At 39.9% G+C, this 21227-nt stretch overlaps 1 protein-coding gene across 1 annotated transcript in view; it reads left to right on the top strand.

Moving 5' to 3' along the window:
• Positions 1-21227, top strand: part of LOC124805290 (myrosinase 1-like) — a 237454-nt gene that overhangs the window by 163855 nt on the left and 52372 nt on the right. The window contains exon 9 of the mRNA XM_047265801.1: positions 7053-7183. Within this exon, the coding sequence (XP_047121757.1) occupies positions 7053-7183 (131 nt within the window). The remainder of the gene's footprint in view (positions 1-7052; positions 7184-21227) is intronic.

Here is a 21227-nt window from a genome sequence, read left to right as displayed (position 1 = left end):
GCTCATCACCATAATAACAAACACAACATTTTATTACTCCAAGTATATCAATACAGAAAAAACATTTGCTATGGAGTGGCTGCCCTACTAGTCCTATTCACGTTAGTTGAAGTACACATCAGACTTTATGAGAGGCTGGTTGGGCTCTGCTCTGTAAGCAATCAGACAGATGGTAGAGTGCACTATGGAGAGGTGTGCATGCATCTGAGAGTGGGGGTGGCATCTTGTGACTTCTGTGGTGTGCCATACAATTGTATGAATGGACTGCGGTTGTTGAATCTTACACAGGTCACTACACTTATTAGCCCCTGCTAATCTTCACAGCAGAATATAGTAACAGCATAATTCATCGTGCTGTGCACATGATACACAGTTCTTCATGAACTGTTCCACATCCTGTTTATGTGTATGCCATTCCATGCTTTTTTTTTTTTTTTTCCTCGTGCATCATGGCTGGAATTGCAACACATAGTCTAAGTTTATTTCATAGTGAACTGTGGTTTTGTTGCAAATAGTTTACAGTCCTCATCAGCAGCTTGTATATTCTGTCTCTCCACAACAGTAGGAACCACTTTTCATAGAACACCAACTTTCCTCATGACACCATTTGCATTCCCTTTTTGCCAGCTTGATCAATTACCTCAAAATTGAATTCGCTAAGCTTCAGTGCCCAATGTGTTAATCTAGTAGATGGATATTCAACCCTAACAGCCATTTTAATGAACTTTGATCCAGTGACACTTTAAATTTATTAGCACATTAAAGATATAGAAAGTGTATTAGCTGTGTGAGGTTCAGCATTTCTGTCTCTGGTAGAACAATTTCTCTCCGAATTATTTAACTGACATGAGGCATAGCCAACTGGATATTCCACCCTACCTACTTCTCGACTTAACCCGCAGTCAAGCACATGATTATTAGCATCACAAGACAATATAACCTCCTTATAATTTGGAAAAATCAATGCCAAACCACTTGTCACCAAGTCTCTGCATTTTCTGAATACTTCTTCACATTCTGATGCCCAATAGAGTTCCACACCTGTCATCAATGAGTGAGTGATAGGTCATGCTACTCCTGCAAATTTTGGGATGGACTTTCTGTAATAATAATTCACTAATGCCAAGAATGACTAACTCCTCCTCTGTACAAGACATCAGAAAATCCTGTATGGCCTTTACTAATCTAAGACTATCTGAACTTGATCATGACTAATCATGTACCTAAATACACTCCTGGAAATGGAAAAAAGAACACATTGACACCGGTGTGTCAGACCCACCATACTTGCTCCGGACACTGCGAGAGGGCTGTACAAGCAATGATCACACGCACGGCACAGCGGACACACCAGGAACCGCGGTGTTGGCCGTCGAATGGCGCTAGCTGCGCAGCATTTGTGCACCGCCGCCGTCAGTGTCAGCCAGTTTGCCGTGGCATACGGAGCTCCATCGCAGTCTTTAACACTGGTAGCACGCCGCGACAGCGTGGACGTGAACCGTATGTGCAGTTGACGGACTTTGAGCGAGGGCGTATAGTGGGCATGCGGGAGGCCGGGTGGACGTACCGCCGAATTGCTCAACACGTGGGGCGTGAGGTCTCCACAGTACATCGATGTTGTCACCAGAGGTCGGCGGAAGGTGCACGTGCCCGTCGACCTGGGACCGGACCGCAGCGATGCATGGATGCACGCCAAGACCGTAGGATCCTACGCAGTGCCGTAGGGGACTGCACCGCCACTTCCCAGCAAATTAGGGACACTGTTGCTCCTGGGGTATCGGCGAGGACCATTCGCAACCGTCTCCATGAAGCTGGGGTACGGTCCCGCACACTGTTAGGCCGTCTTCCGCTCACGCCCCAACATCGTGCAGCCCGCCTCCAGTGGTGTCGCGACAGGCGTGAATGGAGGGACGAATGGAGACGTGTCGTCTTCAGCAATGAGAGTCGCTTCTGCATTGGTGCCAATGATGGTCGTATGCGTGTTTGGCGCCGTGCAGGTGAGCGCCACAATCAGGACTGCATACGACCGAGGCACACAGGGCCAACACTCGGCATCATGGTGTGGGGAGCGATCTCCTACACTGGCCGTACACCACTGGTGATCGTCAAGGGGACACTGAATAGTGCACGGTACATCCAAACCGTCATCGAACCCATCGTTCTACCATTCCTAGACCGGCAAGGGAACTTGCTGTTCCAACAGGACAATGCACGTCCGCATGTATCCCGTGCCACCCAACGTGCTCTAGAAGGTGTAAGTCAACTACCCTGGCCAGCAAGATCTCCGGATCTGTCCCCCATTGAGCATGTTTGGGACTGGATGAAGCGTCGTCTCACGCGGTCTGCACGTCCAGCACGAACGCTGGTCCAACTGAGGCGCCAGGTGGAAATGGCATGGCAAGCCGTTCCACAGGACTACATCCAGCATCTCTACGATCGTCTCCATGGGAGAATAGCAGCCTGCATTGCTGCGAAAGGTGGATATACACTGTACTAGTGCCGACATTGTGCATGATCTGTTGCCTGTGTCTATGTGCCTGTGGTTCTGTCAGTGTGATCATGTGATGTATCTGACCCCAGGAATGTGTCAATAAAGTTTCCCCTTCCTGGGACAATGAATTCACGGTGTTCTTATTTCAATTTCCAGGAGCGTATCATATTACTTGTAATTCAAAGTGACACTTTTCTATACTGAGAGTTAAGTGTGCTATGTGTATCCTTTTAAATATAGCCATTAATCGTAGCATATGTTCCTCCATATCCTTTGCAAAAACAGTTATATTGCTAAAATATACCACACACTGCCTTGGTTTTAACCCCCACAAAACTTCCTCTAACAGACGCTGAAATGTGGCTGGCACATTCTTTAACCTGGACAGCATGCAGTGATACTTGTAAGGCCCCAAAGGAACAGAAAGGCCATTTTGTCCAGCCCTTTAATGTGCTACTTCTAACTGATGATAGGCATGCAACAGATTGATGTAGGAAAATACTTGCCCTGCCCCAAATTATTCAATGTTTCCATTATATCTGGGATCGGATATGCACCCACAGTCATATGATTTTTAAGATATCTTTAGTCACAGCAAAACAGGTATGCTTTGGTTCCATCTGAACTCTTCTTTTGTGCAATCTCCACTGGCGCTGCCCAGAGAGTCATACTTTCCTCAGTAATGCTCTTCCATAATTGTTGGTTAATGAACTCCTCCATCACTCACTGTACATAATGAGGTGCACAGTAAGGTTTATGGTATACAGCTGACTCTCTCCTAGTTAGGATTCTAAGTGCTGCACTTTTTTCCACAAAGCAGTTATAATAGTGGCTTGCTTATGCTTAGGATTCATATTTATCCTATCCAGATCATCCTCTTCCAAAATCTCCAAATTTGTGGTCAACAAGTCTTCAGACGGGTACATGTCTTTGGTCCCAAAATTATCTATTTCACCAGGCACTACCTGCTTAACCACTATCTGAGACATACATACAACATTCCTGTGCATCTAGGACTCAACGATAGATAACTCGCTTACCAGCAAACCAGTTTCTTCATTTACTCTAAATGCCCATGGAAGCCTTTGTTATCTGCTTTCATTTGTGCCATCTGCTCTGGCAGAAACTGAACTGCCTCTGTAATGCTAATCTGATTTACTTTTGTAGTCTGTGTCTACAAAAATATGAAAAAATATAATAGGAGAAATGCTACAGAGGAAAAAAAACTGAACTTTTAAACCAACTCTCCAATCTAATCATTCCCCTGTTGCCTGTCACTCAAATGGAAAGCAGCCAAAAAACAATTTGTTCTTATTCACAACACTGAGATGACACTGCTGAATGCTGACCCATGATGATGTTCACTATCAGTGGTTCTTCTGACACTAGTGTTGGAGATATGGACACCATTGTATGCCAGGTGACTCAGAATAGAGTGCAGGATGTTGGACACATACTGCCAGTTCCTCGGCAGTTGTGGAATCAGAGACTCTACATTAGCAGACACATTCTGTAGTTAGTGAGTTGCTTGTACAATGGATGTGACATTGGATCAAAAGTGTTCCTTGACTGCCAATAAGCAATAGCTGTCTCAGAAAAGCACACAGTGGCGTGCTCTGCTCATGGGAGAGCAAGAATACAAAAGCAGTTGTGTGTTACCTGAGAGAAGTGTTAGTGATATTGCAGATGCAAGACCGATGGCAGGCACCTGGTAAACCACAGTAAAATAGCTGGCTGCTTCCATAGTCAGGCCTTTGGCATGCAGGCACACGGGCCAAAGCCCAGGACCCCTTGAAGATATCCAGTAGTCACCCTGGTGGTGTTCCCTTTTGTGACTCCACCCAAGTCCCAGAAGTATCAGGTCTAGCTGTATACGTCTCAGCATTATCAGCATTTGGAGACATGATACTGCTAGGGTCTGAGTGACAAGTATTAATAGTTACTCAGCCTGGTTTTGTTATGACAGGATGCCACTTTTGCTCACATAGTTGACCTAGGCCACTCAGTGTTGGGCTTTGACATGAGGTAATTTAGCTTGCCACTGTGATGGATTGGAGTCTTTCACCTTTCTGCTTCAGCAATATTCCAGCCCCGGCAGCACAATTTCATGTGAAGCTAGCCTGTCCACCTCACCATGGTTTGTGAAGTCTACACAAGTGTGTTTCTGCAACACCTTTGATAAGCTGCATCCCTAGTTCATGTTCCAGAAAATGATGAACTTCCATTCCATATCATTTTTATGCTCTTTACCTGCAAGAATTAATCTTCAGTTTTAAAACATAACTTAATTCAGTATTTCAGAGAGCTAACAGGTTGTTCATTTCCCTGTACCTGAATACTTAAAACAACAATTTATAGTAGCTGGCCAAATGCAACTCTCTGTTGCCCAAGTACCACTGCTGAAAACACTTGAACAGTACTGTTCAAAAAGATACATAAATTGTACAAGAAATTTCTAGAAGAGCTAACTAACCCAAACAACTGATGTCAGGCACTCGGTAAACCACAGGAGTGCATGTAGAACAGTTGGATACTTCCTCAAACAGTCAGGCCCATGGTGTACAGGCACACAGGCTCCAAAATCAGGACCCCTTGCAGATCCAGAAATCACCCTGGAAGTGGCCCCCACTTAAATCCAGCTCAAGCCCCAGAAGCATCAGGTCTAGAGTGGCCTGCAAATTCTAAGGAGTTCTGCACCAATTTTTCACACATTGAAGGTGATTTTAAACACTCAAATATGTTAAAAATGGGAAGGAATTTAGCAATCAGTCACAAATTGAAATTGTATTTTTCTTGCAGATCAAGATTTCAGCTATTGAATAGCTATCTTCTAAAAACTACATGAAAATATAAAAAATCTGAACTTAAAAGTTGTAAATAAAAACCACTGTGTACAATAGTAGTGACAAAGTTAGGTAGCATACTTTTTAAGTCAAATCATATACTCATCGAGCATGTGACAACAGTGGTTATTATATGGCTTTAAGATATACATTGCCAGATTCTAACTGGGGCTGTTGTTTCCAGAGTAGTACAAGCAGCCACAGGATATGTCATATGGTTAGAGCAATGCCCTGTACATCACTAACATCAGCTCAAAGTTACCAGTACCAGTACAGTTTTTTTTATAAAATTGATATTAAAATTAGAGAACTAAAAACCAAGTAAACTTGCATTTGCCAGTTCAACAAGTGAAAACAAAATATAATACTATGGTGGTTGTTGTTTGTCTTCTAATTTTTTGCTGTTACCTTGCTTGTCAACTTTTTTACATAAATTGCACCCAACCCATTTTAGTTAATGCAGTAATTAAAGTCACAACCTTGGTGAGTCTATACGCCTCTGTTTAAATGGTATGTTACCTAACTTTATCACACCTGTTGTACAATGTGGTTTTAATTTACACCTTTTAAGTACTGATTCTTGTATATTTATTGTATTTTCTAACATTGAAGACAGCTATTCAGTAGCTGAAATGTAGATCTGCAATAAAAATACAGATTGGATTTGCAGTTGATTGTTGAATACCTTTTCCCTTTTTGCAGTATACTACAGTTGCTGTGCACAACTGTTCCACTGGAATCACACATGACTCACGTCTATGAGATTTGAGTCAAGGGGAACACTACAGAGAGTAAAAATTAGCCTTGAAATCAGCCCTCTCATGTACGTATTTTTAGTAATTTCTCTCAGTTATTCTGATAGGTGTGAGAGTGGCCACATTGCTCATGCAATGTAAATGTCTTTCAGACAATTATTTATCTAAAAACACAGATGATGTGACCTACCAAACGAAAGTGCTGGCAGGTCGATAGACAAACAAACAAACACAAACATACACACAAAATTCAAGCTTTCGCAACAAACTGTTGCCTCATCAGGAAAGAGGGAAGGAGAGGGAAAGACAAAAGGAAGTGGGTTTTAAGGGAGAGGGTAAGGGCTTGAATTTCGTGTGTATGTTTGTGTTTGTTTGTGTGTCTATCGACCTGCCAGCACTTTCGTTCAGTAAGTTACATCATCTGTGTTTTTAGATATATAATATTTTTCCCACGTGGAATGTTTCCCTCTATTATAGACAATGTATTTATTTAGAGGTATACACTTTGTTTGTTATGTTGCAACTAAATAAAAGGGTATTGTGCGTAAAATGGTCTATATAATCACTTCATTATACTTACAGAAATATTGGTAAGTTTCAGCCTATGCCTAGTTAAAAATGATCATGAGATAGGCAAGAAAAAAAACAGGAGGTAGGGGGAGGGGGAGGGGGGGGAGGGAGAGAGAGCGAGCTAGGATGGGCAAAGGTTATCGGTATAAAAGGGATAGGACAGGGGTGATGAAGATAGATGGGGTGGGGGAGCATTTAGTTTTTACAAAAAGTAATTTGTCCACTTGTTATGGTTTAGACTTCTGCCACATAGATACGCACACTTTTTGAATTCGGGTGTATACTTCTTAGACTTGCTGAAAATACTGTTCTTGCTTTTATCATTCCAGTTCAGTGAATAAACCTACTTGTCCTTTTTCATGTCTTCAGTACCCGATATTTTTGTTCCTATAGGCTCTGCAGACTTCATAGGTGTAAATGAATACACATCATCACTGGGGAGGTCCAATGAATCTGCAGGGGATGCTGGAGCCAGCATGGACCTCAACCCACAGTGGCCAACTGCTGCTGCCAAATGGCTTCAGGTTTGAATGCATTACATGAACTATGCATTACATGAACTATGTCCTCCTACTACTATACCTCTTCTGCTGCTGAAATTATAAGTAACACTAGTGCAGTTGCAGTATACAGAATGTGAGAAAAGAAAATTCAGGATCTCTTAGATGCCAATACAATAAGTTTGTCTTTAGGAAATGTAAAGGCACCAGAGCAGCTATTCTGACATTGCACTTTGAGGCAACAATAAAGAAAAACCAAGACACTATCATAGGATTTGTTGACCTAGATAAAGTTTTTGACAAATTAAAGCGATGAAAGATGTCTGGAATTTGTGGAAAAACAGTTATAAGCTGCAGGGAAAAGTATAATATATATACAAGGACTAAGGGCTAAGGGCTAACAATAAGAATGGAAGATCAAGTCTGAAGTGCTCAAATTAAAAAGGGTATAAGACAAGGATATAGATTTTTCTTCTCTACTATTCAACCTGTACAGAAAAGAAGCAATTGTGGAAATAAGAGAGAGATACAGGAGAGGGATTAAGATTCAGGGTGAAGGGATATCAATGACAAGATTTACTGGTCATGTTGCCATCCTCAGTAACAGTGAAGAATGTTTATATGACCTGTTGAATGGAATGAAGACTCTACTGACTACAAAATGTGGAATGAAGGTGAACCGAACAAAGACAAAAGAGTTGAGTAGTAGTGGAAATGAGATTAGTGATAAATTTCACATCAGAAATGGGACCATGAAAGAAATATGCTACCTTGGACACAAAACAAGGCATGATGATGTAAGCAGGGCACAACAAGCAGACTTGTGCAGCAAAAGAAAGCATTCCTCACTAATGACTGCTATGGACGTGAAAGATAAACATTAATTTGGAAGAGAAATTTCTGGGAATGTCCATCTTTAGTATAGCATTGCAAGGAAGTGAATCATGTACTGTGGGAGAACTGGAAAAAACAACAGAATCAAAGTATCTGAGATATATATTACAAAAAGATTTTGATGATTGAACTGATAAAATGTGAGGAAATTATCTTCAGAACCAAAGAGAAAAGGAATGATTGGAAAACTAACTAGAAGAATGGAAAAGATTATATAACATCACAGAATAATGTCCATGATACTAGAAGGAGCTGTGGAGGGCAAAACTTGTATGGGAGGGAAGAGATAGGAAATTGTGACAGACCATGTCTAACCTGTCAGATTATTGATTAAAAACTTTACTGTACACTGTGATAATTGAATCTGTTAGTTTAGTGCCATGCCTGCTCTTCATTTTAGTTGTAAAGATGACAAACATAACAAGAATCTTTTTTCCATGCTTTCTCTTCTATCATTTTCTTCTTTCCTTTTTCAAATGAGTTTTTTTTTTCTGCTGCCATCAAACCCACATTGTTAAGCTGAAGCTTTTGTGAGTAGTATATTTTTAGGATGGATTAATCATCTTTTTTCCTTTTTGTCAGTGATCAGCTACTCACTCCTTCAAGATCTATTATTTTAGGCTTTTCTTGATTTTTGTGTTCATCACAAAATTTTAAAGGAGGTTTGGTTGCTCCATTTGGTGGAGGGGATCAAACAGTGAGGTCATCGGCCCCATTGGATTAGGGAAGGATGGGAAAGGAAGTCAGCCGTGTCCTTTCAAAGGAACCATCCCAGCATTTGCCTGAAGTGGTTTAGGGAAATCATAGAAAACCTAAATTAGGATGACTGGACATGGGTTTGAACTGCCATCCTCCTGAATGTGAGTACAGTGTGCTAACCACTGTGCCATCTCGCTTAGTTTAAAGGATGGTAGTGTACATACATGTGGATTTTTTTTTTAATCTTTCAGAGCAAGAATGGAAGAGAGTGGATGCCATTTCACTGACCTTGTTTTATTGAATTTTGAATGATGTTCATATCAGTCTTTTAGTATGATATTTAATAACAGTATTCTTGAGTTTTCCAAATATTAAAAATCATTATTATTACTCAATATAAAAGTTCAACATTGTAAAGAAATTCTCAGATAAGGATTAATTTTGACATATGTGTACATAATCAAAACAAATAATCTTTCCCTATTTTGTGACAATACGTATCATTTCTGGTATGAAATCAGAATTCTGTGAGGCCAAAATAAGTTGCAATAAGCTCTACTGCTTTCCTTGACCTCAGATCAGAGGTACTACTTTCCAAGGATATTTATGGGCCATATGCTAATATTTACTAAACATTACAAAAATTAGAGAGCAATTTTCTGGTGCCCAAGAACGCCAATCTTTATTATATTCAATGCATTTAGGTTGCTGTTGACAGAAAATGAATGTCATGCATTCTATTCTGATCCTAATCTGTGATTTAAGTAGGGCTGATGAGTGATCATGGATTGGGATGGAGCACTTTTCCTGCTAGACAGCATACACAGTCAAATGGCAATGTGAAACAATCAACTTTTGCTCTTTGATGTGGTGGTAAGATCATGTGTCCAGTATTGAGGCCATGTCAAATTGCACAATATTATGTAATTGACATAATGTATAGCTAATAAGAGCAGTATAGCAGGCAATTTGGCAGTAGCACTCTAACCTTCTTCTCTTCCCCCCCCCCTCCCCTCCCCCTCCCTTTGTTTTGATGTTGATCTTGTGGCTTTGGTTTTGATAAAGCTAATGGTGACTCCACTAATCATTGTGTTTATGCCAAGCTTATGTTACCATTCGTCAAAAACATTAATCATTTATTATATAATTTCATTCAGCATACATATCTGCAGTCCTACATTTTGTTTTACATCTATTATGCAGTAGTAGTCTCTGTATACCATGGAGAGTCCTTGTCATCAATAACTGTGGTAATAGGTACATATCTAACAACTGCATGGCCAACTATTCTTTTAGACTTGAGTCAGTGTTGTCCTACATGCTCCCCTCCAGAGCTTAATGTTTCTATGGCAACAAAATTCATCAAGGGGCACATTAGCAATATGTAAAATTTCCAGCTGTTGCAAATGGTCTTCATCGCTGTGTTTCTTAATGAAAAAGACACAGTTGTCTCTTTTTCTAGTTTGCTCAACACATAAATCCATCTACTCATGTTAGTTTCCTTTTGTACTTTGATAATCATTGTAGCTACTGCTGTATCATGGTCACTGATACTAGTTTCAGGGTGGGCATCCTCAACAAGGACAGGTCAGTTAGTTACCATTAGATCCAATATATTTCCATTATGAGTGAGTTTCTGAAGTATCTGTTCTGGTAGACTAGCAGACTGTATGGGAAGCAAATGTTTTAAAGCAGATTCTTTATTCAGTGTTTGATGTAACTAAGTTTTTCTTGCGATCTATGGCTGAGTCTGGGCTGGCTTGGCACCAGATGTCAACACCAACCCACTCTCTGTTCATGAGCTGTTTGGTAAACACTACTCTCACGGTTGACACTGCTGATGATGTGACACGTTACAAATAGTGTCAGTGGCATCGCCCACCTCTCAGAAGGTTGTAGAGTGTCACATGAGAGCTGTGAAGTTGACTAGGAAGCACAGTCAAGCAGAGATCTCACCATCTCTTGGCAGCCTGCTCTTATTCCAGTCAGATGCACCTTCCTGATCCTCTTGGGTTCCATGTAAACACATCAAAAAAAAGTTTTGCATCACCTTGGTTCCAAGCATTCTGGAACCTGTACAGAAAACTGGAACACAGAACAACATAAACATAATTTCCACCCTTTTTATTCCTCATGAAAACCACAAATTGCATGTTGTACCACCGTACAGCGAGGCCTTCAGAGGTGGTTCAGATTGCTGCACACACTGGACCTCTAATACCCAGTAGCACGTCCTCTTGCATTGACACATGCCTGTATCAGTCATAGCATACTATCCACAAGTTCATCGAGGCAATGTTGGTCCAGATTGTCCCGCTCCTCAATGGTGATTCAGCATAGATCCCTCGGAGTGGTTGGTGGGTCAGGACATCCTTAAACAGCCCTTTTCAATGTATCCCAGGCATGTTCAAGAGGGTTCAAGAGGGTTCATGTCTGGATAACATGCTGGCCACTCTAGTCAAGTGATGTCATTATCCTGAAGGAAGTAATTCACAAGATGTGCATGATTGGGGCGCGAATTGTCATCCATGAAGACGAATGCCCCATCAATATGTTGCCGATATGGTTGCACTATTGGTTGGAGGATGGCTTTCATGTATCATAAAGCTATTACGATGCCTTCCATGACCACCAGTGGCATATGTTGGCCCCACATAATGCCACCCCAAAACAGCAGGGAACCTCCACCTTGCTACACTCACTGGACAGTGTGTCTAAGGTGTTCAGCCTGACCGGTTGCCTCAAAACATGTCTCTGATGATTGTCTGGTTGAAGGCATATATGACACTCATTGGTGAAGATAACGTGATGCCAACCCTGAGCAGTCCATTCGGCATGTTGTTGGGCCCATCTGTACCGCACTGCATGGTGTCGTGGTTGCAAAGATGGACCTCGCCATGGATGTTGGGAGTGAAGTTGCGCATAATGCAGCCTATTGCACACAGTTTGAGTTGTAACATGACATCCTGTTGTTGCATGAAAATAATTATTCAACATGGTGACATTGCTGTCAGGGTTCCTCTGAGCCCTAATCCATAGGTAGTGGTCATCTGCTGCAGTAGTAGGCCTTGGGCAGCCTGAGTGAGGCATATCATTGACAGTTCCTGTCTCTCTGTATCTCCTCCATGTCTGAACAACATTGCTTTGGTTCACTCCGAGGCCTGGACACTTCCCTTGTTGAGAGCCCTTCCTGGCACAAAGGAACAATGGAGAAGCAATTGAACTGTGGTATTGAACTGTGGTATTGAACGTCTAGGCATGGTTAAACTTCAGTCAACACAAGCCTGGTGGAATGACTGGAACTGATGAGCTGTCAGACTCCCTCCGTCTAATAGGCACTGCTCAAGCATGGCTGTTTACATCTTTGGGCGGGTTTAGTGACAACTCAACAGTCAATGGGACTGTGTCTGTGATACAATATCCATAGTCAATGTCTATCTTCAGGGGTTCTAGGAACCAGGCTGATGCAAAACTTTTTTTGATGTGTGTACATTCAGTCTGTCAGTGGCCTCCCCAGGCTCTGATGTATCCCTTATTTTTAGCAATAAAGCCAGTTTTCAACTTGCAACCTGGCATTGGTTATTCAGTCACCCACTCCACTGGATGCCCACTAAATCCTGACCACCTTCACAGGTCAGCTTGGCCATATTTGGCCTAGTTAGTTTTCAGAAAAGGCATTAGTAATGTTTCACAGGACGTCTTGTCACACTCACCATATGCAAAACTGTAATCTTCCCAACTGAGTGTTGGATAATTAAACTCTCCTCTGGTGGTGACAGTATGATTCAGAAACTTGTGTATTAGCAAAATGAGATTCTCTCTAAAGTTTTCAGTTACTTTTGGAGGTGATTCTGGAGAATGCAATTATCAGTTATGCCACCCTAATACTAAGTCTTGTCCAAATTCTCATGCTTTGTCAGGGTTTAACCTATCTCCACTGAGCCCTGTAATTAGGAACATCCAACCTAATGGCATTTTCATCCCTCCCACAGTGGTATTCTGAATCCCATAGAACCTAAGCAATTGCTTTGTCCATTCCTACTTGACCCGTACTCCCAACCCATTGCCTTATGGCTTGTATCTGCAATAGATCTAGCTGCAATACCTCTCCCATACATGCTCTACCATGACCTAATCCAATCCAGCCACACACATCTGTCTCATCAAAGGCAGGGCTACCTGCGAAAACAGTCATGTGATGTCCAAACTAAGCTCCAACCACTGTGCTGCTTTCTATGTAGGCATGGCAACTAACAAACAGGCTGTCCATATGAATGGCCACATCTGGACCACCCAGTTGCTGAACATGCTGCCAACACATTGCCTTCACTTCCATCTGCTTCCCGGCCTATATCATCTGGATCCTTAATACAAACACCAGCTTTCGTGAATTGTGCAGGTGGGATACTGCAAATTGAGAGGAAAACCACTGATATTCTTGATGTCACCTTCTATAAAGACAAGGCCTGGTTCCAGCTTTCTGGTCATGTTAACACACAAAACACACAATTAAAGTCAAGAAAGGATCCTTGTGCTGTGACTGCAATGCCATTTCATCATTGGAAAATTGTAGCCTTGGTAGCAACATCCAGACGACATAATGTTGGACCTTTATTTTTTGAAGAAACCATAAACAATAAACTTTACTGTTTAAAGATGCACAGTTTCACTGGCCAGCTAAAGGAAGACAAAATCAACTACTCATTGTTTCAGCAAGATGACACTACAAGCTCTGCCCCTCTGCCCCCACCTGATCTCTCTCTCTCTCTCTCTCTCTCTCTCTCTCTCTCTCTCTCTCTCTCTCTCTCTCTCTCTCTTATTGGGAGGTTGGGGGGGGGGGGGCATTTCTAAGGTGGTACCAAAGTTAGTATCAGACACTCATAGATGAAATAGGAAGTGAAACTGAGGGTAGAAAAGCAAAAGCAGAAATATTTAACTCCATTTTCAAATATTTCTTTACAATGGATAATGCAAGAATATTACTCAGTTATAATTCTTGCTTCACTAAAGACTGCTGAAATGGTGATATGGATATTAATGTCAGTGGTGTTGGGAAACAGCTCAAATTGCTAAAACTGATCAAAGTTCCAAGGTCCAAAACTAGAATGTTTCTTAGTTCTCTTGAACAAATCATCTTACCAGTAGCTGGAAGAAAGACCACTCCCACCCACAGGAAGGGCACCAGAAGTTATGCACAAAACTAAAATCCAATATCCTCGACATACATTTGTTACAGAACCTTGAACCATATTCTGAGCTCAGACATAATGGGATAACTGAAACAGAATTACTTTCTCCAAGCCAATAAGAAGAGATTCTGAAAATACTGATTATGTGAATCCGAGCTCTCACTTTTCTCCTATTGCACCCTAAAAGTTATGGATCAAATAGACGGCCTTAAGCCCACCCTCCATCTTGGGTGAGCACTTGTATGCAAGCACAAGGTGCATGTGTGTGGTGTGTGTGTGTGTGTGTGGGGGGGGGGGGGGGGGGGGGTGAAGCCAGGAAAGAATTCAAGTATTCTAGACAACCTACACACTAATATTTCTCATATATGTTTGTAAGCTGCTCAAAAGGATGGTGAACCAACCACTCTGGTTCCTTGAATATAAGTGATATCTATTTCAATATCAATGCAGATGATAGCCATAGAGTTACCACCCTTTTCTTGAAAGGTTTCTTTTAATTTTCCTACAGGTAACATCTATCTTTCTCCTAGTTACGCATATTGTCATTGTTGCCATTGCGCATTAAATACTTTCTCTCTACTTAGCACACATTGTTGTTGTGGTCTTTAGTCCAAAGACTGGTTTGATGCAGCTCTCCATGCTTCTATATCTTGTGCAAGCCTCTTCATCTCTGAATAACTGCTGCAATTTACATCTTTCTGAATCTCTTTACTGTATTCATCTCTTCATCTCCGTCCACAATTTTCACCACTCACACGTCCCTCCAATACTAAACTGGTGATCCCTTGATGTCTCAGAATGTGTCTTATCAACTGATCCTACTTTTGGTTAAGTTTTGCTACAAATTCTTTATCTTCCCAATTCTATCAGTACCTCCTCCTTAGTTAAGTGATCAACCCATCTGATCTTCAGCATTCTTCTGTAACACCATATTTTGAATGCTTCTATTCTCTTTTCATATAAACTGTTTATCATCCGTGTTTCACTTCCATAATGGCTATCCTCCACACAAATATTTTCAGAAAAGACTTCCTAACACTTAACTCTATATTCAATGTTAACAGATTTCTCTTCTTCAGAAATGCTTTTCTTGCAATTGCCAGTCTACATTTTATATCCTCTCTACTTCGGTCATCATGAGTTATTTTGCTGTCCACATAGCAAAACTCATCTACTAGTTTAAGTGTCTCATTTCCTAATCTTATTCCCTTAGCATCACCTGATTTAATTTGATTACATTCTATTATCCTCATTTTCCTTTTATTGGTGTAATGACAGTACTGGACACTACGCACTGTAAAAATTCACTGAAAATTATGAAAATATCTATATAGTTGGTGTTGGTGCTGTTTGCTGATTTTTTATTAAAAAAGTTAGTTTACATTGCATAATTAGCTCCAGCCCCCAAGTGCTATGGCATACTGGGGGGTCTTGCCTCGGGAAATTTTCTAAATTTTAGATGAAAAATAGTGAGTTTTAAAGATTTTTTAAGCATTTTAGTGTCATATGATAAACATTGGAACCCAAAAAACTCGGCTCTCGAAAAATAACTCGGCTCTCGAAAAATAACTCGGCTCTCGAAAAATAACTCGGCTCTCGGAAAATAACTCGGCTCTCGAAAAATAACTCGGCTCTCGAAAACTCGGCTCTCAGGGAAACTCAACAAGCTACACACATTTTTTGGCTTTGAAAAAAGACACAAAACGTAAACACGCACGGTATTTTCGTAAAAAGCTAATTTACAATAATAATCATGCTTATAGACTATTACAGAGCAGTGAATATATAGCTCTGAAAAGACTGAAATTATATTTAAATAAACCTTAAGCTATCATTAAAAGAATAAAACATAAAATATTGCTGTCGCACAGTAATAGTACTTTGATTAATAAGTGAAATAGCTGATTTAAGCTTACTTTGAATAAGGCTCACAGTTCATTAAATAAAAACAGTATCTCAAAGTTAATGCTTTAATACAGTTAATAAAGTTAATACAGTATGCCTAATACTTTTAGTCAAAAAGTATGCAAATAGCGGATTTTAATTTGGCCTTACACCCTAAAAATATTTAAGAATTTGAAAATAACTAATACAGTACTATAGTAATCTAGTAATACAGTACTAAACTAATACTAATATTTAGAAACTGAAAATTTAACATTATGTATGTATTTAATTCTCTATTTTATAAAGATTTTTAATATTGCTCTAAATGCCATTATTAGGGCTAGAGTGTCTTTAGAAAGGTGCAGATGTTGACCGTCTGGCTGGGTTACTGAGTATGAAGTCGTTGGTGACTGGTCAGATATCCAATTCATCCAAAACATCTCGATGGGCATGAAGAACAGCCAAGTTGTTCAATCGCTTCTGTCCCATTGTTGATCAGAGATATGACTTCAAACGTAGAAGGGCGCTAAATGACCATTCTGCTGTTGCTGTTGTGATCGAAACTGTTTGGAGAGGCTTAATGCACTTCACTACTTCACATAACATTTCTCTAACTGCAGGCGCTTGTGTAATGTACTTTCTTACATCACACACGTTTTGTAAGACCAGTAGTTTTTTATTAGCGATATCGGCTAACATATTAAAGTGTAAGCACAGTCTCTCAATGTCTAGGTCATTTTTGAAAAACTCAGTTGATTTTTCCAAATTTGTTTCACCTCTGTGTACTAAAAGCAAGCACTCTTGTTCAACTACAATGACCTGTGTGAATTCAGTTGAAGCAAACCGCTCAGTAATGCAAGATTTCACCATTTCACAAACTTCAATGTAAATATCTTTGTAGTAGTCCTTTTGGGTTTTGAAAGTGTACGATGAGCTGGCTTCATTGTTTTCATACTTCTTTGGTATACTTCGATTCTGAGGAAGCAAAGGATCATTAACTTGTGAAGGTTTTTCTTTTAAACACAATTCCCAAAACTGCTCAAAACTATCACACCTTCCATTCAGTATACAAATCAAGCCCTCATATATTTTTTTCCATATCAGCAACACTTAGATGAGGGCAGTGAATTTTTTCATTGACATCCTCTACTGGATTCATTGCATGGCAATAAAGATGTAAAAAGAAATGTCTTGAATTGTAACATTGACTCAAGGTAGCCAGCACATTTGTAACCTGCCTCTGTTTTGTCCTCTGCAGAAAATGTTTCAAAAAACTCTAGAAGTTCTTCACAGTTTTTCAATGTTCTCAAGATATTAGAGGCTCGTATAGTCCATAGAGTTGGGCAAAGAGGTCGTAGAGCAGCTTGATCATTGGCGCTCTCAGTGTATGCTTCTGAAAAATTCCATCCTTTTGTTGGATTCCCTTACAGTGTATATTAAGTCCTTCGCTAAAGCGATAATATCCCTCATATATGAAAGATGGCGGAGACTGTCTACCACTGCCAAGTCTAAACTGTGAGCAGTGCTGTGCACATAACGTGCTTTGTGTTGTATATCCAAAACTAACTTTAGTCCATTGAACTTACCTCTCATAGTCGAGGCACTGTCCTCTTAAGTTATCCATTGACAAATAAAGATGAGCAAAAATGTGTTTTAAAATACTAAACAGAGTTTGTGATTCAGTTTTGGGGGTCTCGTATAAGCCAATAAAATCTTTGTTGATGATTAAGGAATCATCGACAGTACGAATAGAAAATGACACTTGTTCATGAATCGAAGAATCACTTGTTTCATCAACCATAATAGAAAAATGTTCAGGATTCTTGACTGAAGCCAATACCTTTCTCAACACAGACTTTCCTAGTAGATCAATGATCCACGTTTTGAATATCGTGGGGCACCCAAATATATCCCGAACACCCTAACCAATCTTTAAACACAGGTATGTCATTCTCTTGGAATTCAACAATTGAAAAAAATGTGAGTTTACATCTTTGTGCCCTCTAATTGCTAGTCCTTTTTGGCATAGAAATTGTACAGTAGTAAAAACTGTCTCAAGAGGTAAATGGCCTTTCTTCATATCACTATCTAACTGTTCATTGAATGGGAGGCCACACTTTGATTAGTGATAGAATTTAATTTCAGAACACCTTCTTTATGCGTAAACGTATTTTCATGAAGATGGAATTTTTCCAGAGCCTTCTTCCAGTTAGAAAAGCCAAAGGAAGTAAATGCATCTTCTTTTTTTGAAGAAAATTGTAATAGATTTTTAGCATCTGCCTCTTTGTAGGTTTTTCAAAAAACTTTTTCAGTAGATGCTTCATATTCTAGCCATGTATATTTGATCAACCAAGACTTCTGAAATGATCTTCCCTTACCAGATTGTCCAGGTTTCAGCTGTGAATGGTTCTGGCCTGAAGACAATGAAGCAATTGATGATACAATAATTGTTGAAGGTTGACTTGCAGTATCATCAACTTCCAAGTGCGCCTTTTTGGTAACAAATGTATCCATTGCAAACTTAATTCACAGTACACTAAGTGACTAAAGTAAACAAATAAAATATAATCATATAAAATACTCCACCAGACACTAAAGTCAGAACACTAAACACATCTGCAGCATGCTCTGAACGAAACTATCCACACTGAATGACTGTAACAGCAGGGTGGGCTTTATATAGCCACAGTGTCATAATGTCTTGAAGCGTCAAGGCGACGTGAGGCAGAGGGTTCCAGGCACTTCTGCTCCATTCCTTTTGATGTCGCCACGGCAGCAGCGCTGACCCATCGGCGTCAGACTTTACCCAAAGGTTCCCGCACCAGGACAAATTCTAAGTTTGCCCACCTCATTTTAACACTATCATGATTCACAACACTCATTTTCAGTTAACCTGCTTACTACCATAATAATTATTTGATTTAAGTTATTGTTAAATGTATTTTAAAAGGTAACTATTGTCAAACAAGGAAAATAAAAAATTGCAACATACTTTTGTGATTTTAAAAAGCATAATATAACTAACCATTTTCTTAAATTATTGGGGGGCTCCACTCCCCCCACCCCCCAAATGAATTTTTGAGGGGGGCTTGGGCCCCCTCAGGCCCCATGGAGTTGGAGCCTGTATATTGGCTTTAATTTTCTGACCTGAGCTCACTCTCAGAATTACACAGCTTTTCTGGAAATATCTGTTTAGAAATGAGAACACTGCTCTTCGGTCAGCAGGGGATGTGTTAATGTAATAAGTTTTCTTTTTTACAAACTTACATCACTTTTCACACAGAATATGCCTCCCAGATTAGCAATAGCACAGAGAATATTCAAAATCAGCTGAACGAAACACCCTGAAGCCATATTAATTAATTATTACCACATCATTCACAGTAAGATTCTAGAACTACTCTACTATCTGTTTTTCTTCCTTTGAGCTAGAAGGCCTTCATGGCTGTGTCCAGGAAGAAGCAAAGGGGACCAGCTTCCTCCCCCCCCCCCCCCCAACCCCTCTCCCTTGAAAATATAATCTTCACCATTCAACCCCATATCCTCCCTCTACCAGGTAGACAGATGAAAAAGTGCAGCATAAATTTTTGTGCCAAGAGCCATTTGCCTTGAAATCTCATGGCTATTTTTTTCTTTCACTGTGAACTAAAATGTGCTCCTACTCCCCCCACCCCCTACAATGCTCAGACCATGGGTACACTCTTGAGACAATTAATAATAGCTTATACTTGGGAAATAAGTTGATGTGCTTACGTTTCACCTGTGAATGAAGTAGGGATAAATTATAACATGTGGTACTGTAATAAGTACTTCATGTTTCCAATTTAGTGATTTGCTCAGTGTCGACGTAGTTGTTTTCAAGCATGACTTACCAATTTATTTACTTACAGCACAAAGTAAAAATTCTCTACTAATATTCCCAGCTGCCTTTGCTGTTCAGGCATAGCTTAAAAGTGTGTTTCAGTTCCGTATTGTCTATTTGACCAACCATGATGCTTATGTGAAACTGTGCAACTGATTTTTGAGTGATCATATGAATGTAAGAAAATGAGACCATGACCTTAAGTATACAATTGATGCTGACACAGGCACACTTCTGAGAATGCCCTCACTCTAGTGTGAAGATCATGTCACTGAGCAATATGATAACTGCTGGATGAGACATTCTGTGGAACATGTTAATGCAAAGCTTGGAAAATCACTCAAAGGAGAGCAAAGTTCACACATTGATGTGGTTGTTACATTGGCCCCTTCATCCATTTTATCAGAAATGGCATGGTTTGCAACTGGATGCTTCTGGTAAGTGCCTACTTGCCATAAGCATCCAGTCTGACCAAAGCAGTAGACATCCTATACATTTTTTAAAAATATATTTAATGAATCTTCTCTTCTTATATCTTGTCAGAAGAAAGTAAGCAGTAAAACTAGTGGATTGCACCATGAATAAAAATTTGTTGTGCCAGAAAGAGAGAACTCATAACTAGCTAAAACCAAGCCTAAATCTTGATTTTATTATGTAGGTCAAATGCTATAAAGACGTATTCAGGAAAGTTGTTGTGACAGCAAAAAAGGTCAACTAACATATATATCCTCAAACACAGAAATAAGGCAAAAGCAATGTGGTCAGTTGTTCAGTAAGAATTAGGAGCCAAAATCAAAAGTCAAGAATTTTTGAAAATTGAATTTCAAAATGATATAATAAATTCTGTTCAGATGTCAAATTGCTTCATCAAATGCCTCTTAAATGTAGAGAGATAAGATGTCGATATGAGAGTCTATCAAGGCAAAGTAAATTTCATAAGCTTGGAAAACCACCAGAAAACATGGTTTAAAGAGTTTGAAAAAATCACTAAAAGGGATGTGGAAAATTATTTATTGTCATAAAAAAACCTCATGTGGGTGGAATGAAATACTCACTTCTTTAATCAAGAGTGTGTACAATATCATTTCATAACCACTGCTGGTTATCAACATTATGAACAAATCTTTTGAGCAGGAATGTTTTCTGAATGTCTTGAAATATGCTGAGATAAAATGATTATTAAAAGAGGGGTTGACAGATGATGTGGGAAATTACTGCCCTCTGTCCCTTCTGGCGACTTTCTCTGAAGTGTTTGAAAAGATTGCAGCAAAACAAATTAAAAAATGTCTGATTACAAATGACACAATTTTTAAAAACCAGTATGGAATCCAGTAGGGGAAAAAGCACTATAATGCCATCAGTGAGTTAACTCAAAAATATTCTCCACATTAGATAAGGGTGAAAAAGGTCACAGGAATATTCTGTGATCTCTCAAAAGCCATCAATTTGGTGAATCACTCCAGACTTCTCCACAAATTACAGATATATATATGGAATCAGGGCAGTGCTTTACAATGGTTCAACTCTTACTTAACAG

Source organism: Schistocerca piceifrons, chromosome 7, assembly GCF_021461385.2.
Source record: "Schistocerca piceifrons isolate TAMUIC-IGC-003096 chromosome 7, iqSchPice1.1, whole genome shotgun sequence".
In the NCBI taxonomy this organism is placed as follows: Eukaryota; Metazoa; Arthropoda; class Insecta; order Orthoptera; family Acrididae; genus Schistocerca; species Schistocerca piceifrons.
This window is presented reverse-complemented; position numbering and strand designations above follow the sequence as displayed.